This window comes from Channa argus, chromosome 13 (genome assembly GCF_033026475.1).
Source record: "Channa argus isolate prfri chromosome 13, Channa argus male v1.0, whole genome shotgun sequence".
Lineage (NCBI taxonomy): Eukaryota > Metazoa > Chordata > Actinopteri > Anabantiformes > Channidae > Channa > Channa argus.
In genome coordinates, this window is record NC_090209.1 from 17,482,816 (window position 1) to 17,507,731 (window position 24,916).

General features: G+C 38.2%; 1 protein-coding gene across 3 annotated transcripts; it reads left to right on the forward strand.

Moving 5' to 3' along the window:
- Positions 1–945: 945 nt before the first annotated feature.
- Positions 946–24,422, forward strand: zgc:154075 (uncharacterized protein LOC556929 homolog). Of its 3 annotated transcripts, XM_067525610.1 has the most exons (17): positions 946–1,152; positions 1,643–1,751; positions 2,029–2,113; positions 2,191–2,264; positions 2,486–2,545; positions 2,758–2,865; positions 3,651–3,707; positions 3,863–3,993; positions 4,228–4,282; positions 4,474–4,566; positions 4,698–4,832; positions 5,148–5,249; positions 6,338–6,499; positions 6,824–16,367; positions 17,816–18,029; positions 21,014–21,168; positions 22,353–24,422. In XM_067525610.1, exons 1-14 carry the CDS (start codon positions 1,139–1,141, stop codon positions 6,974–6,976), a joined length of 1,338 nt encoding a protein of 445 aa, XP_067381711.1. In that variant the 5' UTR covers positions 946–1,138; the 3' UTR covers positions 6,977–16,367; positions 17,816–18,029; positions 21,014–21,168; positions 22,353–24,422. The 3 variants fall into 3 exon arrangements, with proteins under 3 accessions (XP_067381711.1, XP_067381710.1, XP_067381712.1); XM_067525609.1 differs by having other exon boundaries at positions 6,824–18,029; XM_067525611.1 differs by lacking the exon at positions 21,014–21,168 and having other exon boundaries at positions 6,824–18,029.
- The last annotated feature ends 494 nt before the right edge of the window (positions 24,423–24,916 follow it).

Consider the following 24,916-nt stretch of genomic DNA (forward strand, 5'->3'; position numbering starts at 1 on the left):
GAGTAAATACGGATTTACCGAATCCTATATAACTTTTAATTGTGAAAAACTGAAAAATTGGTGAACCCAAAAGTAATCTTTAAAGATGAGACACAGGACAGAAAAAGTCACAAATTATAAAACCAAACCTTGAATTTCTCAGCAGTATTGAATTTCTATTAAGATACAAAATTGCGTTTTTGTGGTCAAACAGCAAAACTGCAGGAATCTTCTTCAGTTCTGTGACAAGAAACAGTGCAGTAACTCATTCCTGCCAAGAGCCAAACCTCCGTACATTGACTGTCCTCTGTGCAGGGAGAAAGATCCCTTGTGACTGTAAAGTTATAGTGTACCAAAACTGAACGTAACTTTTATTACATATTTGATTCTATATTCCTAATTTAAACAATCGTTACAATCCTGCAACTTACTGTAGAACTTCTCTGAGTGCTCACCTGACCTGGCCTAATGCACAGTGTTTTACTATTCTTCATTCCACTTTAATAATTTGTGTCTAATATTATTTGCCTTTAACCTCTAAGTGAGGTAATATCAAAGAGTTTTTCTATCATTTGAGGAGTTGTATGACCTCTTGGGAAATGTGTTTAAGAATATTTTACTCCTACCCCACAATGTGTTTCTAGACCTTTCATGTGTAATAACCCATATTTATTTAATCATTTTAGGGATTTTAAACTTACAAATTCACAAATGGGGAATGGGTTGTTAGTGCGCTACCTTCCAATGAAATTGGAATGTGATATAGTTTTTTACTCAAAGAAAAAACGAATCATAGTAAATTCCATATACCACCAAAGGGTAAGACATTTCACTTTAAAAACGGTTACAGTACAGACTGCCAAATTACGACTGGACTCATAAAATGGATTATTTGTTAAATGAATGTATGTACAGAAAAGTACAACATTCTCGGATGTTGTTTTGAACTGTTTACCAGGAGCCCTGAATGCAGCAGAAGGACCTCGGTCCCACCGCAAGGTGGCGGTAGCAAAGGTTGTGACTGGTTTGAGGTTTCACTGCTGTTTTCGAAGAAGTTCACCTCCGCAGTTCATTATCTCTGTGGATTCTCGGGTGTTGATATCGTGTCAAGCCAAACCTGGACCAAGGCGGAACAGAGACATACGGTTTTGACAGTTGTATGGGACAAAGCAGGTACCGAGTCATTCCAAGCCATGTTATAAAGTGCAAAATATTATTTAAGTTACTGGAAATAATGGACTAATTACTCCCACAGACATATTGTATTGGTTTTGGAACGACAATGCGGCATAAAAAGTAATGTTAGGCATTAAGCATAAAGAATGGGCCCTGATCCAGCAGGGGATGGGATAACGAGATACATGGCTGATGTACGAATTTGTTTATAGTATTGTGTCAATTCTTTCTTTGCCGACATTCCTGGATATGATTGGACTTTATCTGGAAAGTAATTAGCAACTATCTCTGCCGGACAAGTGCAGATGAGGAAAAAAACTTTAGTGAAACAGGTGTATACAGTAATACAAAACAGAAACACTACCAGTATCTCAATTGCACTTATGCACATGTAATAAGTTACTTTGTACCAGTGCTGACGGGGACTGTGCATTGATGAGTCACTGCTTGTGTAAGATGTGTCTCCCAGCTTTGATTTGTGTCATAGTTCGGCAGGTGCCAGAATGACTTCCCCCGTCAGTGTCAGCATTGTTGGGGCCGGCAGTCGAGGAGAGATCTACTCGCAGTTTGCATCCATCCACCCTAAACGCATGAAGGTCAGGGGAGGTTGTCCCTTAGCCCAATGTATTCAACAAAGGAGATAATTTCATCCAGTCAACAAATTCATTTTGTGGATTTGTGTATTAATGAAAATATCTTTTTATACCATAAAAATAAACATCTACCACAAGTAGATGCTGTTTATGTGACAGTACAAGTATACCATCGAATACATGTTTTTTGTTGCAATACAGGTATTAAAGAGCAGTCAGTCACATAGTTTCTTAACTGTTCTGTAATACCCATTTATGATAACTGAATTTAAAATTTCAGGTTGTTGCAGTAGCTGATCCAAGGAAATTTGCTCGCACAAAACTTCAACGACAACACAACATTTCAGATGAAAACACATTTGATGGTGAGGGTGAAAATATTTTACTGTTTATAAATAGCTGCCTGAGACTTACACGTTGGATTATCTTTGTTTCAAATTAGACTGGAACAGTTTACTTGAAAGAGAGAAGTTTGCAGATGCTGTGTTGATTTGTACTCCAGATCGCCTTCATAAGGTAAACATAAGTATACTGTTTAGTTTGCATATATGTTTAAAGCTCAAATTTTATTTTTGTTAGTTACACTCATTTAATTATTGTTTTTACTCACATTTGTATTTTGTGTGTACAACATACTAATAAAACACAGAGCCTTGTTCTGTCAAGCAGCCCCTGACCTACAGAGTTTGTCTCTTATTGGCTTGCACATTTTCTGTTCTCCTTTGGTCTTTTCCCAGGAACCTGCTGTGGCCTTTGCGAAAAAGGGCTACCATATATTGCTGGAGAAACCAATGGCTGTGAGTGTCTTTAAATAAGCATAAACCGTCTTAACACAGAGCATAACTTTAACTATACTCTGACTGTTAATGATTCGATTGATCAATTCTTAAAGTAGCTTTATATCTTAGTTTGTGAATGTGTAGTTTGGTTAAAATTTACTAAACAATGTTATTTCATCATTGAAAGATAAATCAAGTGTTTGACATTGTAACACCTCTTGAACATTTAGACAACTGCTGAAGACTGTACAGCGATTGTGGAGGCCTGCTTACAGAGTGGCGTGATGCTGTCAGTGGGTCATGTTCTCCGGTATGATCCTGTTATCTCCAAGATAAAGGTAAATATTTTCTGTCCCAGTTTCTGTTTGTGAGAAAAAACGAGGTGCAATAAAAACATTGACAGTACTAGTTAACTTACTGGGGAAATCTTTATTTCACCAATGCATTTTAGGACAGGGGCATCAGGCCTTCCAGGTTGGATTTGCCAAGTTTTTATTGTTATATACATATATCACAAATTACAAATGAAGGAAAAAACTTCTTCACTTCACCTTGGCAACAATTCTACAAGTCGAACACCATTCTCCAACACCAATAGTTGTTCAACTGGGTTATGAACTGATGATTAAAGGCCATTGGACATGATCCTTGCCTCCTGTACATATAATAAAGACGATCGCCCAGAACAACACTTTAATGATTTGCAGTGGCCCTTCCATTTAAGGGGACAAGTTTATCAGAATCAAAATTATAAATAATTTTGCTTCAAACCATGCAAGCACAGTGCCCTGCACAGCATAACAGAGCCACCAGATAGCCTCTTTGTAGATTCAAGCATTCAGTTCTGTTAAATTTCGTTTTTTACATGTCTGTATGTGACAGTTTTCTTAAACATAGATTAGAGTTTTTATACTAAAACACAGACAATACATGTACATTGAAAATGGTCGATTGCTCATTTAAGTCAGCAACAGACTCACAGCCTCTGTTGAACATTTTCTGTTAATTCAGTAAGAGAACACTAAAGCTTTTCCTCACACAGGGGGGCAAAGAAAAGAACATCCAAAGTAATAATTGACTTTGTTGTGGTTGTAATAATGTAACTTGGTTAATCTTTTTCTAGGTGCTTATAGATTCAGGAGTCATTGGAGATGTGATTCATATTCAGCACATTGAACCAGTAAGAATGCAAATACCACAGAAGTAAAAAATAACATTGCTAAACCTCAGGGATCCTTATTAAACGCATGTTATTATTATTTAAGCACATTTGTTATTTAAATCAGGGCCAGACTGTTTGGCCTACTGATATCTGTTGTTATTTTATCCTTCCAGGTTGGGTTTTATCACTTTGCTCACTCCTTTGTTCGAGGGAATTGGAGGAATGAAGCTGAAAGTTCTTTTGCTCTTTTGGCCAAATCCTGCCATGACATCGACTTAATACATCACTGGGCAGGAGGACGCAGGTAAACCATCAGACAACAGGTCATGATCTGAAATAATAGGGAAGCATAAACTGTTAGGTCAACTGAGTGCTATTAGGTGTACCGATTTGCCAGATGTCTCTATCTAAATAACACTTAAAGGAACTGGACCCATTACCCTGGTGGTTGTATTAGATGGTTGTCTTTGTGTTTTAGAATGGACAGGTTTATTCTGTTTATCCTAACCTTAATTACACAAGAGTTTATACTTTACAGGTGTGTGAAAGTGTCATCCTTTGGATCGGTCAGCCACTTCAAGAAAGAAAACAAAGTATGTTGTCTCTTCACAGGATCAGATACTAATTGATCTAGAAATGATTTATTAAACAGCACATAACAGTGTTCAACATTGCTGTGTTGTGTTTTTGTGTCATTCGTTGTGACCATGCTCTGCACTGTTCCTGGCATAAATGCCTACACTAAACATAAAAAGAGAAATAAAGAGAGACATTTTTTTGACAGCCAATAGGTGCTGCAGATCGCTGCTTGGACTGTGCAATAGAAAGAGGATGTCCATACTCAGCATGCAAAATCTACCTGGATAGGGTCAAACTGGTTAATATTTCAACTATACTTTCACAATTCATCTACTATACTTAACCATCTTTGAACATAATGGTTCTCTTGCTTTGCTTCATTTTTGTGTGTCTTACAAGTGTTTTCGTATGTGTGGGTCTGTGTTTTAGGGTCACACTGGCTGGCCTGTATCTGTTATATGTCCGAGCTCATGCCCAGATATCGAGTCGGTAACCGAGGCACTAAGGATTGGACCATATGGCCGCTGTGTGTACGAGTGTGACAATGATGTCTGCAGTAACCAGGTTAGAAAACACATGAAGGCCTCAGTCTTATTTTCCACAGCACAAATTACAACCCCAATTTCAAAAAAGTTGGGAAGATGTGAAAATGTAATTTAAAACATTGCAATGATTTGCAAATTGACTTCAAATTCAATTGCTGCTAATTCACTCAGCCCTAAGAATGACCTGACATGTTAGAAATATTGTATAAGAAAAAAAGTCCCAGAATATGGGGAAGGAATTGTGTAATTATTAATTATAATCGGAATTTCAGTTTTCATATTACAGATTACTGTATATCAGATGTTGTCTTGGTTATCTCCTCTTTTTGTCTAGGTTGTAAACATGGAGTTTGAAGGTGGTCTGACAGCAGCTTTTTCCATGGTGGCGTTCACTGAAACAATGTGCCAGCGAAAAACAACCATCTATGGTAGCAAGGTCAGACCAGAAACGTTGTAGATTGCAGGAAATTAAATTAAATGTTAATTTTTAGCATTCAACAGATGCTAGGAAGCATGGAAGCCAGCAGGAAATGGGTGTATCAACTGTAAGCTCACAGGAGTTTGGGGCGGTAATGGGAAAAATACCAATCCAAAACAAGAACAAATATCACAGATGTGTTCATTACATATACCATATATATATTATAAGGGGGCCTGGGGGCTCAGTGGTAGAGTATTGGGTTTGGATGCAGACGGCAGCGGGTTCTAATCCCACAAAGTGTGTCCCTTCCCTGCCATCAAGGTATACCCTTGTGCTGGTCCCAAGCCTAGATAAAAAAAAATAAATGGGAGGGTTGCGGCAGGAGGGGCATCTGGCTTAAAATCACATGCCAAATCTACCATTATGGTGACCCCTGAAGGGACAAGCCGTAGTTTACTACATATACCATGTAGCAAAAACACCCAAAAATTACACCAATATGAGGTCAGGCATTGATGTGGGGTGACACGGCTCAGCTACCTTACAACACTCCAGTTCATCTCAGAGAAATTCATTGGTGTTTAGGTGCTGGTCATAGAGTTGGAACTTCTATATTTGACACAACCTTCAGATCAGAAGGTCCTTCAGACCTTCAGATGCAACCAAACTAAATGTTTAGGTGCTGGTCACAGAGTTGGAACTTCTACATTTGAGACAACCTTCAGATCAGAAGGTCCTTCAGACCTTCAGATGCAACCAAACTAAATGTTGTGTGACATAACAGATTGATTTGCTATCACTGACTGTAAAATTCAACACTTGGTACTTCACTCCAGACTGTGTGTGGTTTTGATGATAATTGAAGGATTTAATCAATTCCAGGTGGCATATATTATTTGTCCTTAAAAGGCCAATTCACTGAAACAGTGATTTAACTCTAGTGAAGTTAACTTTATTTAACGCAGCCTCTAACACCAGCATTTATCCTCTGAATTTTAAGTTGGCCAAAAAAAATCTATTTGTGAGATCTGTACTTCTGAGACGTATCTACATGTGCCAGTGCTAAATCCCACAGTATTTTATAATGAATTGTATCTTCACAGGGGGAACTATCATATGATGGCTCCCAGATACATGTGTTTGACTTTCTAACCCAGAGGTCTACAAAGCACACAGCACAAAGTAATATATCTGGGCAGTTTGGGATGAGTGGACATGGTGGAGCAGACTACCACCTTATTGATGCGTTTATTTCTGCTGTGGCGGTAAGTGAATAGAAATAGTAAATTTAAATATATTTGGTCAGTGTATCAGCTTTCTGTAGTGCTTTTATGTCTTCCTTTAGCCACACGACAATAAACACTTGATTTGCAGTATGTTAATAACTTTAAATTTGAATCTTTGAATCTTAACCTTGCATAGTTCAGTTATACTAGTAGTTTTAGTTGAATGGGATTTTAAGTTATGAATATTCACTGTATTTACATTTTGATACATAAGGCATTGATACAGGCTTTAAAGGACGTATAGGATTTGGAAACACTGGCTCTGATAGTTGATAAGCTGTGTGTGTGTTTTTCTGCTTGCAGAACAATGATCCATCCCTGATCCGATCAGGTCCTCAGGATACGTTGCTCAGTCATTTGCTGGTGTTTGAAGCGGAGCGCTCACGACTGGAGAACAGGGTAGTATACTGTGGCAATGATAGCAAGAGCCAGGGGTCCGAAAGTCATCTCACTTAAAAGAAACAATTAGACTTGTAACTGAAAGGTAAAATCTCAAGAGTTTAATCAGCAAGAAAATGTAGTTCATATTACTCAGGAATTTGAAAATTTTGTGCTTGTTTTTGTGTCACTGGGTGAATCTGTTTAGATTAAAATTTTTATATGTATTATATTATTAACTAATCAATATTAGTCAGTATGTCAGTAGTAATGGTCAGTATTTCATACTATTAATATCTGAGTTAGTAATATTGATGTAAATTATTGTAATTCCTATTCATGATGACTGAAGAAACTGCTGCCAGTTCATGTGTCACTTTAAACAACCACTGGAAAACTGAAGACTTAGAAGAATTAAAAAAAGGGGGCGATTGACCTTTATTTGATGAAAGAAACAAATTAACAAACACTTTTTCTGAATTTATAATTATCATTGTCTGTGAATAAATATACAACACATAAATATAGATGCCAAAAGTTTTCACACTTGTTTTCATACATTTTAAATCCTAAAGTTAACAATTAGCTGTTTATTCACTTGATACATTGAAGCTCCAATACTTAAGCTAATATTCACTCAAATTATGAAGGACAATATAGCCTTATGAAACTTAAAAAACTCAGCACACCCTTGTTTCCCATGGCTCAAACCCATAAGTTTGGTTTGCTCTATGATGTATAGCGTAGCTCATGGCAGCTGTAAACATCAGGTCTTTTCTTTTTCCTCTGAATCCGAGGAATAAATCATATAAAGTCTCACTCTTTCATATATATATATTAAATCTTATAAAATAAGGGACTGGACCATTTGAATTAAGGTAAAAAATAAATAAAAGCTGGCTGTGTATCTTTTACTCACGTACTTGTACTCAGACATATAACAGTTTTGATAATCTACACGTGGTCAGACATTTTTTTACACATGCCAAAAAACTTCAGCAGGACTCACAAAAATGCCTAAAGTTAGGCTTGAATACTGTACAAACATTGTAACCATTGTAATCAATATGAACACTTAAATAATACAAATTTACATTTAATCTGATCAGCTTACTGATAAGTGTTCTACGTGGTCACACTAAATAAATAAAATTGAAAAATCAATTTTTATCCTTTTTTACACATTAATGAAGAAGTAACATCTTTTAAACACAAGGTGTCACTAGTGACTTTAAGTAGAAGTCCATACATTTGATTAGGGTTACAAGACCAAGGTGGCAGGGCTCTTTTTATGAGCTGTGTTATGTTAAACACATTTTAAGTGTTTAACATAACACTTAAAATGTCTTGGAATATCTGAGCAATAATGATGAAACCTGTATCTCTTGGCAAATGAAATGCGGTCCAATGCATTTAACTTTGTTATCAAGGTATTTCATGTCTTGTTAAGGTTGACCCTCGATCTCAGCCAGTAGTGATGCAGCTTTTTTGAATAGGCTATTCATTGGGTGTTGACTTGATTAAATCTAAGTACCCTTATCTCTGACCAAATACATCCTATTTCGTCAAAAAATGCTAATATTTAACCTAGCAATTTTGCACAATGGATCACAAGAAATGTAGCTACATTTTGGAGTGTTTCAGAATAAATGACCTGGTATTAAAGGCTTCAATGCATTTAGTTACCAGGTTATGAATATCTTGTCCAACTGCATTTAATTCCTGCATGGAATAACACAGAGTTAATTGTCTACAGTCTCTGTTTTAACCCCTTAATACCCCTTCACTGGCCATTCCCCATCAAAACATTTCAACTATCAACACCCAAGTTTTATCTGGCACTACTCACAAATCTGTGTTTTGTTTTTCTATTGGAAACCATTTTTAATTGTAAACCTTTCTGTGATTTCAAGGCGTTTAACAAGTAAGATGAGTGGAGGCTTCATTCTGTCGCTTTTTCTTGAGAATTAGCCTACATCTTATTAGATCAGAGAAGCAGCATATTGCAATTTGAATAACAGACTGATGTTAAATATACTTTATGTACTTTTCCAATCTGAGAATCTCTATCTGCAGTACCTTCAGCTCATTCCTTATCATCAGCTCACTGAAGCACTTCCTTCTCTGTGATAAGACTATCAGTTCTGAGTAGTCCACAGGAAAACATACTTTACCTGCTCTTTCACAGATGCCAGTTTTCCTTTTGTCGACCTTTATCTTCTCGGCTATTCTCTCTGTACAGGCCAATATGGCAGTGAAGTCTTGAACAACACTAGTATCAGTCAATGATTACAAGATAGAGAGACTCCAAGATTATGTAAATTCTTGACGTTCATCCTTGAGCCACTGAGTCTCTCAACTAATGGCACAGAGACAAAAATCATATATACATATATCTTGTATAAATCATATTAAACTTATAGTGGAGATAACTTATGCTTTAGCTGAACATGACAACATAGTACAAATGCCTTTAAAATATACAGAATTTTCAGTTATAATCGTAATTTTATCTTCCTACTCAGGTTTTGCAAGACATCAGACTGGTATAATTTGCTAAAGAGACAGGTCCGTTTTAGGTTTTAATCTTATGTAGAACATTTGTACATAGACCTTTTTCTTTTGTCATAATCTTCCGTCTTATTCTCCTCTGTTCTGACTTTTTTCCTTTCAGCTGTTCACTTTTATGAGTCGCAATAGTGAATCATGTGCCTCCATCTAACCCTGTCCTCTGCATCATCTTCTCTCACACCAACTAACTTTATGTCCTCTCACACTACATCCATCAATCTCCTCTTTGGTCTTCCTCTAGTCCTTCTGCCTGTCAGCTTCAACCTCAGCATGTTCTACTGATATATTCAGAGTTTCTACTCTGAACATGTCAGAACCACCTCAATCTGACCTGAGCTGTCCCTCTGATGTTCTCATTCCTGATCCTGTTCATCCTCGTCACTCCCAAAAAGAACCTCAACATCTTAATCTCTGCTACCTCCAGTTCTGCCTCCTGTCTTTTCTTCAGTGCCACTGTCTCTAAGCCAATCAACATCGCTGGTCTCACCACCGTCTTGAAAACCTTTCCTTTCATTCTTGCTGATACTCTTTTATCACACAACAAACTGACACTTTTCTCTACCCGTTCTAACCTGCTTGCACTCGTCTCTTCACCTCTTTTCCACACTCTCTGTTGCTCTGGACCAGTGACCCTAAGTACTTAAAGTTCTGCACCTTATTCACCTCTGCTCCCTGTAACCTCACTGTTCCACCTGGGTCCCTCTCATTGACACACATGTATTCTGTCTTGCTGCAGCTAAGCTTCATTTATCTGTTTTCCAGAGCAGACCTCCATCTCTCTTGATTTTCCTCCACCTGCTCCCTGCTCTCACTACAAATCACAATGTCATCTGCAAACACTATAGTCCATGGAGATTCGTGTCTAACCTCATCTGTCAGCCTGTCCATCACCAGAGCAAACAAGAAGAGGCCCAGAGCCGATCCTTGATGCAGACCCACCTCCACCTTGAACTCCTCACTCCAACACACCTACAGCAAACCTCACCACGGTCTTACAGCTCTCATATATGTCCTGCACCACTCTAACATACTTCTCTGCCACTCCAGACTTCCTCATACAAAACCACAGCTCCTCTGTCTGCACCCTGTCATACGCTTTCTCTAAATGTACCAAGACACAATGCAACTCACTATGACCCTCTCTGTACTTCTCCATCAGCATCCTCAAAGCCACAACTGCTTCTGTTGTATTTTCTATAGGCATGAAACCATATTGCTGCTCACAAATGTTCATCTCTGCCCTTAGCCTAGCTTCCACTACTCTTTCCCACAACTTCATTGTTTGGCTCATCAGCTTTATTCCTCTGTAGTTGCCACAGCTCTGCACATCTCCCTTGTTCTTAAAAATAGGCACCAGTACACTTCTCCTTCATTCCTCGGGCATCCTCTCACTCTCCAATATCTTGTTAAACAAAGTAGTCCGAAACTTTACTGCCACCTCTCCACAGGTATGTCATCAGGACCAACTGCCTTTCCACTCTTCATCATCTTCAGCGTCCTCCTCACTTCACTCTTACTAATCTTTTCTACTTCCTGGTCCACACCAGTCACCTCTTCTACTCTATGTTCTCTTTCATTTTTCTCATTCATCAACTCTTCAAAGTTCTCCTTCCATCTTCCCATCACACTCCTGGCACCTGTCAATACATTTCCATCCTTATCTTTAATCACCCTATTTTGCTGCGCATCCTTTTCATCTCTCTATCTTTGTCTCGCCAACCTGTACAAATCCACCTCTCCCTCTTTAGTGTCCAACCTAACATACAAGTCCTCATATGCTCTTTGTTTAGTCTTTGCCAGCTCTACCTTCACCTGTCTCCCTGATCACATTAGCTGCATGGGTCCAGTCGTCTGGAATCACCTCTTGACCAACCGGAGCCTGTCTTAACTCCTCCCTGAAAACTACAATACATTCTTCCACTACTTAGTCCTCTGCTCTGCCTTTGTCATCTTCATCGTCTTCACTACCAGAGTTATTTTACACACCACCATCCTGTGTTATCTGCCTGCGCTCTCACCTGTAAATACTTTGCAGTCACAGATCTCTTTCAGATTACAACGTCGACACAAGATGTAGTCCACCTGACTGCTTCTACCTCCACTCTTATATGTCACCCTATGTTCCTGTGTCCACTGGAAGAAGGTGTTTACTACAGCCATTTCCATCTTCTTCTTTTTTTTTTTTAGATTACTTTGTTTACAACCCCAACCCCACCATCGAATTCAAAATTAGCTCATATTTTGTCAGTTTATGCCTGTTTGGCTGCATCTGCCCTGCAATACTGCATCTGCAGCTTGTTCAGGTCTGTTTCAACTTTGTCAAAATAGGCATATGCAACTTCATAACAACTGCTCTACTGTAAGGATAAATTTCATGTGGTACATAGAATGGAGGTACTTTTGTGTTCTGTACCTAAATTGAATTAACTTACAGTTACTACTTTTGAAACAGCAAATATAGTGTATATACATTACTATCCTGGTTCATATTGGGATTGGGAATTTGCTGGTTTGTGGTGTTGGGTCTGCCTGATGTAGAATTAGGGGACCCAAAATCACATTAATTAAAAGTTGGATAACTCACAAAAATCCCCAGGTACTTAGAGCACATGGGCATCAACTCATGTTAGAAATTTGGTCTGTGTTGCAGTCTTGAGTATAAAGAATAAAATAGCTTTATTCAAGCATTAAAGTTACACTTACTATATTACCAATTTCACAAATGTGGTTAGCTGTTATAGTGTAAACATTTAACTAGATTCGTGTAGCTCATTTTACCTGACAGCATATAATATATATATTACTGCTAACGTTAGTTGGTATCCTGTGATAAGTAATTAAAGCTGCTTTAGCAAACCTGGAGTTTCACACTGTATCCTAAAGTTACCCTATTTAATATTTTCACTAATTGGCTTATAATTTGTAGGTATATAGCTTAGCTAGCAATAACAATTACGTACTTAGCTTAACAATTAACGCATTAGGTTTCTAAGCATCAGCCTAAGTAACTTGCTTAGAAAACTTATTTAACAAAGAAAAAACAAGCTACAGCTTTTGAATAAGACTGTATTGGTGTATAAAAACACCAAATTTACTGTGTTGGCATGCATGTTCAGCTTCAGCGTTCACACACATTAACGTTGCATTATGGGATAGCAAAAGCATAAAACTGTTGAAGTTAACGTGAGCTTGCGTTAGTTAATTTAAATTCCAAGCAATGTGTTGAGCAGAACAAAGTGACAGGGTCAGGGCTACTGAATGAACTGAATCCAATAACGCTGAACTAATTTTTTGTGTTGTATGCTCTTAATTTATTTATATTGAACAATATGTTAAAGAAAAAAGACATGTAGTATCTTTCTGGAATTGACTGATGCTTATTGTTTTTGCCGTTATGTTTTTTTATAACAACTATTTAAACTTATAAATAAAGCTGAAGGGTTAATTACTGAGCATACAGTCTACTTACTACAGTATGACTCACATTCCACTACACTCAGGTATCTAGCTCTACATTTCTTTAGGAAATTGTATTCCATCATTCAGGGCGGTGTCCTCCTTAATTCACCTCTGAACACAATAATGTCAACAACAAACCATTCTTAGACCTTGCAACACATCCAGGATGACTAATCCTGGAGTCTGTCCCAGAGGGCAACCTCCCACATGGATCGAGTTGTGTTGATGGTTGAACTGACACAGTTATAATACTACTGTGGCAAGGAGGGTGTGTAGGGAAAGCTGAAGAATGATGAAATTATTAAATCCCAGAAAAAGTAGACACTCCTTTGGGCAAACCTTCAATTTCCATTTGATGCAATCTGCTACGTAATACTTGTAGATGTTTCTAAATAAACCACAAGCATTGTGTTCCCAATAGCTTGAAAACTCATGTAATTGTTAATTTGTGTAAATGTTCTTTTCCTACTATTAATGGTCATTTTGCAGAAGGTCCCTTAGATATTTTGGTTCCTCAGAAGAACGGGTTACACACGCAAAATGCAAGATTGGTGACGTGCTCCAAGGGAAAAGTTTGTGAACTGAGTCAGCAGCAGTTTTTTTGAATGACTCAAGCACCACAGAACCCTTTCGTTTCTCAGAGCCCTGCCTTCGCCCCTCCCTTACTCACAGGCACACATTGCCTACATCCACATGAGGCTTTACCTCACCACAGCATCACTTCCACTCCCTTTTTTAGTATGTGTGTGAAATTTCCAACAGCTAATAAAGAGTCACTTTTAAAATAAGTAATTTGACTAAGTTGTCAGTGGTAGAGTTATTGGGAGGCTAAGATATAAGATATATTTTATGATTTTTAGTATAATATATAAGATATATTTTATTATTTTCTTTTATATAATTTGATTCTATTTTTCTTCTCACTGTGTCTTTCATTTTCCTTTTTTCTTTTTGTTCTGTATATTCCGAAATTGATACTGATGACATGCCATGGAAAGTGATGTGGTGAATTTTCTGCACAGCTAATGATCCTTAGATCCTCCAAGTCTTCTTACTGAATGAATTAGTCACTTTGCCAGTAAGGACTATTATGTTTGCTGTGACTTTTTAAAGACTCTCCTGCTTTTATGTAGTAACATCCACTGGAGGGTTGTTATAAAATCACACTCTGTTTTTCCTACTTACAAGGCCGGCATTTGTGAACAAGGAAGGGGAGGAGGAAAGTAAAGAGGAGAGCAGTGTACTGTAAAACATTGTCTGGCTCTATCAGTGACTAAACAGGAAATGATGGAACAGGAATAAGTGAGGTGAGAGGAGGTAAAGGAGGAGGGTGGGAGTTAAAGACAGAAAAAGAAAGAAACATTGACTTTGTCATGCCCTAGGATTCTGAGCTATGTTGTGGGGAGAAGCACACTATAAAGTGAACATGCCATGGCTTTCTGAGGAAATGTGTAGGCCATAAAAACACAGATGGCCTCATCATTTTTACCCCCTGCTTCTAAGAACAATGGAGTTGGGACATTCAAATACACATGGTAAACAATCAGCAGTTGAACAACACTGCCAAACTTGTTTTTCCTTCCGTCTGAAAGATCACCCTGTATGACATGTTGTGAGTCACGTCGACTTTGACCCTAGAGCAAGTTGTGGAAAACTGTGGAAATAAGCAAATATTGACTTTGTCTTTGTGGCACATCCTTTTACATAAAGAGAAAGACACTCAGTACAGCATGTCCCTGTTCCGATCAGCAAGCAACATTACTTAGTAAACAATATTTTCTACGCTGATCAGGTTCTTTGCTTAGTCCGTTGCCCATAAAAGAAACACCCCCTGGATTAAAGTGCAAAGCCTCTTTCCTCCCTCTTTTATCTTCCCTAATGAACTGGAGATCAACTTCACAGGATTGCGGAAGGCCTCATGCTGTGTCTGCCGACCCTCTGCCCACACTGAGGCCTGAAATTAGTTGCCCGGGCCTCTAGATCTGCATCCTGAGCAAAGAATCACTCTTTTCATGATTGCCTGTGTGCAGTTCATTGAAGCTGTCAGCATGAAATCAGATGTCACAGGATTTAAATCACTTTAATCCTTGCCACTTCCTCAATCATTCTTTGCCCCAGACTCTGTTTTGTTTTTCTCAGTTGGTACCCTGAGAAAATACTCTTTTGCTTTCTTGCCTTGTACCACCTCACATAAAGCTGTCTTTATTTATGCATTTTTGTGTTTTCCACCTCCAATCTCTTTGCTTGTAGCTGCATTTTATTCACTGGAGTAGCTATTTGTGCAAATTTAGAAAGTGTTTCTTTTTTTTATTCCCCTCAGTGCGGTTCGTAAGCTATCCAACATTCAAAGACAGCACACATATCACTTGTCAACCCATCCTCTTCCTAGTGGCTGTTGGTTTTCAGATAACTGAGCTGTCTCCTCACAAGATGAGGCTAAAGGCCGTGGTGCAAAGCCTACTCAGACATTTGAGGAGCAAGATTCCTTCCTTACGCCTCCAACTTGGCAGCCCCAGATGAAATCCATTAAATTAAAAAATATGAAATGAAGGTTGTTTTTTTTTCTTTAAATCAAACATAAACTTTAAGTGTAAAAAAATACTTTAACATTTCGATCCTTCAAAGGAACTAATGCAGCCCATTTTGAGTAAAATGAAATAGAGACAGGTCGACAATGCCTTTAAAAACTGCTGCAGGATGTCTGCACTGTGTAAGTGCGCTCTAATTACTATTACATGTTAGTACACAGCTGGTTCAGCTATAAGAAAATTCCCTGTGTCATCATGTCAGCACATCAACCTACACAAATGTATTTACCATAGAACACATATGTTAACACCTACTTACTTGTGTACTTCCCATTCCAGTTTGAGACATTGTTAAATGATTGGTAGGCAGACATTTATCTTCTGACATGTTTTTTTTTTTTTTTTTAGTCTGGGGGATATTTCTGTTCAGAGCATTTTATGAAGAGATGTGAAAAACAAAAATCTGATTTCCATTTCCAGTTTGAAAATGTATGAATTGTTATTGCCTTTTATAATTTACTTCTACTCACCATTTATTCATGTTAACTTTGACGCTTCTTAGTTTTGATCAAAAAACATCATAAACAGAAGTCCTTTACTTCAGTCCAGCTTTGATGCTCAATCTTTAATTTGCAAAAGCAGGAGGGAGTTACTTCAGAATAATCCATCACATCTTTGAAAAAAGTACAAAAAGGGGGTGTTGCAGATGTAGGAGGTGGGCTTCTGACTGCACTGACAGCTGTGAGGGACAGAGGTCTCTCAGAGCAGGAAATTGCTTGACCTCCACTGTGGGAGATGGGCCCACCCCGGCAACAACCCCCACAGCTCTGAGCATCCTGGTTCACCACAATCACCCACAGAGGGCCACAGAGCAACGGCAGAGAGGCATGGATGAGAATTTGCTGGCCCAGGTGGGAAAATTAAGTTGTTGCATCTCAAACAGAACAAAAGCCTACTACAAACTTTTAAGCATTAACAGTTTCAAAATCAGGTTGCACTGTTACTCTTCAAAGACAAATCCTTTGGTTAGTGCGGCAGTTTTACCTTTTTATGTCACACTGGAACCACATGTTCTACCAAGTTACTTCATGACACAACAGGAAGTTGGTTAGACAGCTTATTTGCTAAAAGTATGTATCCCTTTAAACAAACGAATTACGTTAGTGGGAGAGGGACAGTTCATTGCAACAATAGAAGCATATTGCACACGGTGTGTTTATTTTGTGGATTTGTAATTTACAATGGGTATATAGGTATAAGCCACTCCTTAGACCATATATGACCCAACGTGGGTTTTATTAGGGTATTACAACAGTAGAACAGTAGTTGAGAAGGAAGAGAGGTCAAAGGGTTTATTGGCATTTTTCTTACATTTTTATGAGGTGGTTACTTTATTCAGCACTTTACAGTATTGATATAGGTTTATTTGGACACTAAAATATATTTTGGCATTCTTGAAGAGGACTGGAGGCTCACTGTGGTCTGGACTCTGGTAAAAACCAGAATGGTCTCCACTCCTGTTCCTGTTATTTTCTGGTGAATGGACTATGGTTTTGTCCTTCACCCTCTCAGCACAGGTGAAGACAAACACAGACAATGATCTCCCATGTGACACACAGGCTTCAAAACAAGTCCTTATTCACTGTGAGGGCGCTGCCAATTTTGTACTTGTTCCTCTATCAGTACTATATTGTACTCACTCCAAAAGCCACCCACACACTATCTGACTCCCACACAGGTCAGGCCAAAATTGTTTACTGCTCTATGAAGGGCAATTTCCCATAGACTCATTGCACAGCACAAATCAAATGAAACTAATTCTGATTCTGGAAGCCTCTGGGCCTTTTGCGATTTGATGTGTAGAGTCCAGAGGAAAAGTAGTCTGATTTATGAACATTAACATAAGTTTTTACAACACTCACATTTCTGTAGATGCATACCTAGAAGATTTTGTCTAATATTCGGCGTATTTAACTAATGTATTTTAACTAATAATCCACTTTGCTTTTCCGGTTGACAGTTTTAAACAGTTAACTATATATAAAAAAAATAATAATAATTTAAATAATAATCATTCAAATACCTTATCACAATTCAAAATACCGTTTGCAAGTAAACATATAAACAGTACCTGCAAATTCTACTGAAGTATAAAAAGTAAAATAACAATTATGCTGAAGGACCAGTTTTAGAGTGTTATATTATAAAACTTTAGATGTAGCTGGTAAAAAAAATAGTTACTATGAGGTGTTTTTGGGCTGTTATCAATGATAAGAAAAGTACAGTTCCACCACTTATGGTTTATAAACCACAGTCCATTTTCTCTGACAGGGTTTGTTGTAATGTTTTCCCCTTTAAGACGGTGTTGGGCGGAGTTCCACTAGATGGGTGCTTTTATAAGGAGATGTGGAAACCCACGTCACTCTGACAAGATGAGTTTCATCTCCCAGTGTTGTTGCACATGGTCAACTTTTGCTTTGGAGTCCGAAACGTACTATGGCATTTACAGGCTGGACAGGAGCTGAACCTCGGACCCGGTTTTACGCGATGGAGGACTAGTCAAAATTTTCATGGTAAGACGTGCATCACTTTAGCCATGAGAATATTTTTAAGTAAATTTGTATCGTTAATATTACAAAAAAAAAAAAAAAAAGGAAAAAAAAAATGCGACCACCAACAGCACTGTGTGTGACCAGGGAAGCTGTTTTTACATAGTCAAAACTCAGTCGTCGTCTAAAAGCCAGACACCATCGTATATCCAACATATAACGCATCTTCTTTATTTTGGGGGGAGAAAGTCCGATACAGACATACAAATACCCCAGATAGAGGTGATGTCAGCAGCTGCTGTCCGCCGACTGCGGTCCCACGGAGGGGCGACGGGTCTTGGACGGCTCGGTCCACCGTCCCAGTTCGGTGTAAATATCTATCTATCCATCTATCCTTCTTGTAGGGCAGCCCATTTAAATCTTTACTTAGCTAAATAAAAATGCTTATGGCTGTAAAAATGCTGCTAATAGTTAACTGAGGTACATTATGAATGCAAATATGTAGTGAAGTCAGGAGAGATGAACTTAAAATTTTCACAGTAAAACTACACGTTTTACTATTAGTGTATCATAAAATCATTATTCCTAAAACTGTGTAAGCAACATTTCATAGTTTATAGCTGAACACACGGAGCTAAATGTAACTATTCTCTATAGGACTTTAAAAAAAATCTATACATTGACTGACTAATTAATTGGTTAAAAACAAACTCAAGTTGCCAAAATTCAGTGGTAAAATGTCACAAATGATGTTTTGTTAAAACAAGTGAAAGTGAAAAGAGAAACAAAAGCACAGGCAGGAAAAGGGAAGGTAAAGGAGAAGAGCTGCACATTTGGGAAGCTGAAAATTTGAAATATGGCATTTTTGTTCAAACAAAAACAATATAGGTTTTTGTCAACCAGCCGTTTGTTTCAGCTGTACTACTTTTAAATGAGGGTGAAGTGATTAAAGCATAAATTAATGGCTTTAATTTAATTAGAGCCACTTACTAACTCACAGTGCCATATACCACTGCTCTGGTAACTTCCACACCTGCTAAAAATGAGCTCAGGTGTCTTTATCTTTACTCCACCTAAACCTATTGAATCAGGTTGAATACAGCACCCTGTCTGAACAGGGTTTAAATGATTCATATTCATAATAAAGTGCATGACTGTAGTAAACTAGTCACTTAAATGAGCCAATCCCAAAGATGGATGATTCACTTAAGTAAAGCAACACCAATATTTAATTGTTTGTAAAGCTCTGGTCAGTTAATGTCCCGTTGCCTGAAAAAATTGACATGGGTACAGGCAGGGACAACAGACCAAGGCTGCTGAATGAGAAAACAACCGTTTTTGGCCTCTAGCTTGTCCTTCCAAAAGTGCCAAAACACGCAGTTCTCCTGCTGTGGATTTGTGGCACAGCCTCATACCTTGGCCGTGTCTGCTTGTCTCCATGCCGTATCTTCAATTCTAACCTCATGGAAGAGTTCACTTGGATTTTCAGGCTTCGCTGTGCACCAAACTGGCACAAAGGCCCATTCATGCCTGAGAGTGGCTCCATTCATGGACACCGAGCAGTTGCTGGTAGAATTCCTAATTGTTCAGCGTCGTCCATCCCTGAGCCTCACTGGTAGAAATGACGCCTCGGTCGGTTGTTTTAACGATGACATGCATATTCAAATAGGTGCATAGATCACTCCTGTGTTGTTTTTATTGTAGCATTATGCATGCTTTGCATTGTGTGCTTCCCACATTAGCTGTAGGTTTATTATTGACAAAAAACAATGCAGGACTTGGAAGAATAGAATTACTGTGTGATAGTAAAATTAAAAACTTAATTAATTAGTGGTTTGAAGGTAAATTAGGCAGAATAGTGGCTATATAACAGAGTATAGAATCTTTAATTTAATACTAAAATTTTATTGTAACATGCAGCTTTTTAGTAGATAAATGTCTATTGGAGCTACATTATAAATCATATTTTAAAACCCAGAAGAGACTCATTTTTAGGTCTGCACAATGTTGTGTATAAGAATCAAAATTACTCAGAAAAATTTTATAGATTTTATACTTGAATTAAATTTTTATTTATTAATGAATTAATGTATTGCCCACTAAAGGTTTGACTGGTAGTGTTAATGTAGACAGCGTCCAATTTACATCATGAAACCAAAAGCAGCTGTCATATGTAATTCAGTATTAAAATTTTTGACCCAAATGTAGTATTTTTTATTAATTATTAAATAAGAAGTACTAGTAATAGGAGGAGGATGTTTCCCTACTACACATCTCTCTCCAACTCTAACTTACAGTTATAGATTATTAAAATAGGTTTGAACCTACAGCCAAACTGACTTTTTTTTAAGTGTGTGTAAGTACGGCACTTTCATGCGGCTTCATTCGGCATCATAGGAGTACTGTACAATTAGTCCCTGTTGTGAGGGTGGATACTGCAGGGTTTCATGGACACAGGGAGGAAGGAGGGCGAGGACTGCTGCTGCCCTCCCACAATTGACCCAGGGGTTGTGCAATAGCCTGCTCTTCAGACAAATGGCTTCAGGCTGGAACCACAAAGAAACACACATGACAGCTGCCAGAGCAGTTTGAAGTCATTTACAGAGCCTTGGTTGTAACTGCTGTGACTTAGCGGCTCACCTAAATCAATGCAGTATCTTAGGAATGTTAAGTTGTTCTTTTCTGTTAATAGCAAGACAATGTCAAAATGAATCAAAACTTTTTACTGTGCCGTTCAGTCTTAACCTCTGACCTGCCTGGTTGGATGAGTGCATGCTGAGAGCACACATGCTGGGTGTGCTGGATGGGGTTGTTTTCCAGATTTCACACTCAAGCAGTTTTGAGTACAGCAAACAGAAGGGAGTGATGGGATTTAAAAGCTCAATGTAGAGAATTTTAGCTTGTGTTTAGTGTAGGCCCACCACACCAGCAACAACAAAGTGTGAAATTATTTCCAGTTGCTCAGAAAAACAAGGTTTTCTTACCAGTTTTCTGTTTCTCTCCACCAGCTCCTAAGCTGTGATGGGTTGGATGGAGCAAACATGTACTGGAGCTTTTCATGAATGCCAAACAGATCTTTATAATTCCTAAGAATACGACTGCCATTTTACCACAGTATGGATGGAAGTCAGAATAAAGACTGGAGACAACATGTCCTGAACAGGTACACAAACACACCTAAAGTTAAAGAAGCATCAACTGTTATTTCCGTCTTATATTATACACAGAATGATTCCGATTTTAAATGTTATCATTTTCATATTGTTTTTTGTTTTTCAGTTTTAAGTAGGAATATCCCAAAATTGCATTTTTAATCACAAATTGTACACCATACAAAATCCTCTATTCTTATACCTGAGGTTGGGAAAAGGAAAGGCTATGAAAAAGGGAAAATATCAGGCAAAAAAAACAAACAAACAAAAAAGCTCCTCGTATTAGTACGTACATTAATCGTATGTATTAGATTGTAAATATAACTACAAATACAGATTGAATACTGTTATTACATTACAATGAGTTGCTCTACTTAGATTTATATGGGACTTGTAATATTTTCATTATTACGGCTCTGTGAATATAACACAATCCAAGTAATTATTATTAGAATGATTATAACTGCAAATTGTTTTCTAAAGACTCATTACTGCTACAGCATGCTTTTTATTTAAATTAACCTCATTAAAAATGTGGTTAATTTAAATAATTTTGCCAGTATGATTTATATAATTAGGATAAGATTAGTAAAACAGCCTCTAGATTGGGTTTAGGTGAGTTTTATGCCACTGATCTAAACTGTTTAGCAGAGGAGAAACCTGTGTGTAAGGAGAGAGGAAGCTATCGTTCCCTGGTCACCAGCTGTTCCTGCAGTCTGGGGCAAGTTGGATGTTTCCACAGAGAAGGTTATGGGAAGCTCAGCTGAGATTATAGCCTGCCTCAAAGATAATGACAATTCCTGTGTTAATCAGGGTGTTGTGGCTGATGTTTGACGAAGAGGGTGATAGGTTAAGCTGTTGTTTTCAACATGGTTGTACTCGTTTCCTCTTAGATATCTAAATCAAAACAGGAGTTTTTTTTAATTGATTTTTTATTTTTTTTAAACAGAATTGGCAGCCCCCCACCCCCAGTGTTTTTCCCTCTCACACTATTGCTGCGCTTTAGTTGAGTTTTTTTCCCCTTTGCAAGTTGTTTTTGATTTTTCTTCCTCTGAGAGTTGTTTCCACTCTGGAGAAAGGAAACAGCAGTGATAGCAAAACCTTTCATAACAAATCTTTCTCTGGTTTCTCATGTATAGAGCAGTTTAGGATTTAAGACATTGGTTTAACACTTGAGTGTTTTTCTCTTTCCTAGCCAACATCTCTCTGCCCACCTCTACTTTCTACTCTGACACTTACCGCGTTATGTCTGATAACATCCTGCGAACCCACGAGGGAGACCAGGTGGTTCCTTCTTCTCAGAGACGGACAGTGTTTAGTGGTCACCGGAGACAGGCCAAACCGCTGCCGCCATTACCTGACCCTGAGGAGCTCATGTCTGATGAAGCAGCGGATAATGAGGTGGAGTTTTTTACCAGTGACCGACAGCAGCTCTTGCCCAAAAGCTGCCCAAAGGCCATGGTCAGGGGCAACAACAGAGACTGTGGCCAAGTAAACAATGCCTACGAGGAGAGCTTGTTTTCCATGGCTTTCTCATGGCCAGGTAGAGAGGATAGGCTTACAGGTAGAGGAGGTGGGTTTGGAGCCAACAACTGGGCGCCTGCTCTTCATGCAGTTGGGGATCCTTTGTGCAGCCGACAACCAGACCAACACCATATGTCCGGCTTTGATTTCTCCTTTATAGGCTCTGCTTTCCAGCCACATAGGAACATCAAGACCTGCCCCACTGACAAGCCGCAAGTCCCCCCTCGTATCCCCATTCCAGTAAAACCTCCTGCTCTCTCAAAGACTGTGAGCTCTGTGGAGGATAACAAGCCTCCCAAAATTCCACCAAGGGTCCCTTTAGTGCCGCCCTGCCCACCACGTACCCCAAGCCCCAAAAGACTTCCAATTTATATCAACGGTGTGATGCCTGCCACACAGAGTTTTGCTGCTAACCCAAAGTATGTGAGTAAGGCATTACAGAGGCAACAGAGAGAAAGGGCGCCATCTGCAGATCAGGTTTCTCCCTGCATTGTTCCCATTTTGAAGGATGGCAGACAGGCCAGTGCCACACACTACATACTCCTGCCACCGGGCCAACCAGGATACACAGACAGACGCGAAAGACTCCTTAGTGAACCGGCGAGGACAGAAAACATCGGCATCTGGCAGAACAGATAGATGTCATTGTGTTCAAGTACAAAACTGACTGAAACAACCATGTGACGTGTGAGAACATCTACATGCTACATTCACATGCCTAATGTCTAATTTCAATTACTGATGTATTTACTTGTTAGCAGCACTGTGACGTATTCATGTGTTTTTAACTGAACATTTTACCAGTCAGTATTTTAGCGATGCCTCTTAGTTCAATCCAAAAAACATATCATTCCAGTATATTCACTAATAGTGAAGAAATGTTTACCTCCTATTTTGGTTACTGGGATACTGCAGGTATCTGACAGGGAAAATGTCTAATCAGTTTTATGTTTGACAGCCGTGTGCTCATATCATTAAATGAAACTGAGCTAATACTACAGTATGTATTTTAGAAGTGAGCAAGTAATTACTGTATGTACAAGCTGGGCTTGTACCAAATAGTTGTATTTTTGACAATGCTGCTTTAAATTGTATTTATAAATTTAATGTCTTGCAGAATAATCTTACTTTAATTTACGGTAAATTTCATAATTAACAAAATGGCAAACATTGCTAAGGCACAACACATCAAACGAGTAATATTAATAATTCCATGTGACGCAAGCTATCTTCAAAATAATAATTTTAATTTCCAGTATCAATTTATTCATTCTATTCTCTTGTGTAGCCTTTAATTTTTTAAAGGTACATTGTGTGATCTTAATACAAACAAGACCGATATTGACATGACTGAAACATGCTGTGACTATGGAATTAGTTCCTTTTATACACATAAGGAAAAACACTAGTAAGTAACAAAAACACTAAATATCATCGGACCAACTATTTTAATATTATTCATGGAATTAGGTGAAATACTGCACAGTAAATGGTCAAAAGGTACAAATTGGATCCTCAATGATTCCTTTTGTGTAAAGGCCACGAAATATTGTTACATTTACACGGAAGATGCAAACCTGCATTTGTGAACCATTGTCATATCAAATGGTTTGGATGTTTTAATGAAGGTTTTGTCAAATTTGACCTGAGCAAAGGCTGCTTATCATGTTGTGTCTAAAAGTAAAAATGTGTTAACATTTTGTTTTAATCTATTTATAGAAATAAAATAACTTATTCATTCTATGGTCAGATAATTGTTTTATTTTCACATAACTATGTATACCTGCATGAATATTTGATTTTTTTTTTTTTTGTCCTTTCGGCTTATCCCGTGAGTTCAGGGTGGCCACAGCGGATCATTGTCCGCATTTTGATTTGGCACAGTTTTACGCCGGATGCCCTTCCTGACACAACCCTCCCCAATTTCTACCAGGCTTGGACCAGCACTGCACAGCTGGGGAGGGGAATGGGCTGTTAGGGGTTCAGTGTTTTGCCCAGGGACACTATGACATATAGTCGGGGATCAACCACTCACCCTGTGGTTCGTGGACGACTGCCTTTACCAACTAAGCTATAGTCGCCCCACCTGCATGAATATTTGATTAACTGCTTTTAATAGCTCTTAGTCAGCCAGAAGGGGAAAACATAACCATTATTTTCTTAGTAATGTACCATATAATTATGATAAGGTTAATGCTTTTTTTTTTTTTTTTCTGTTTTAAATGGAATAGCTAT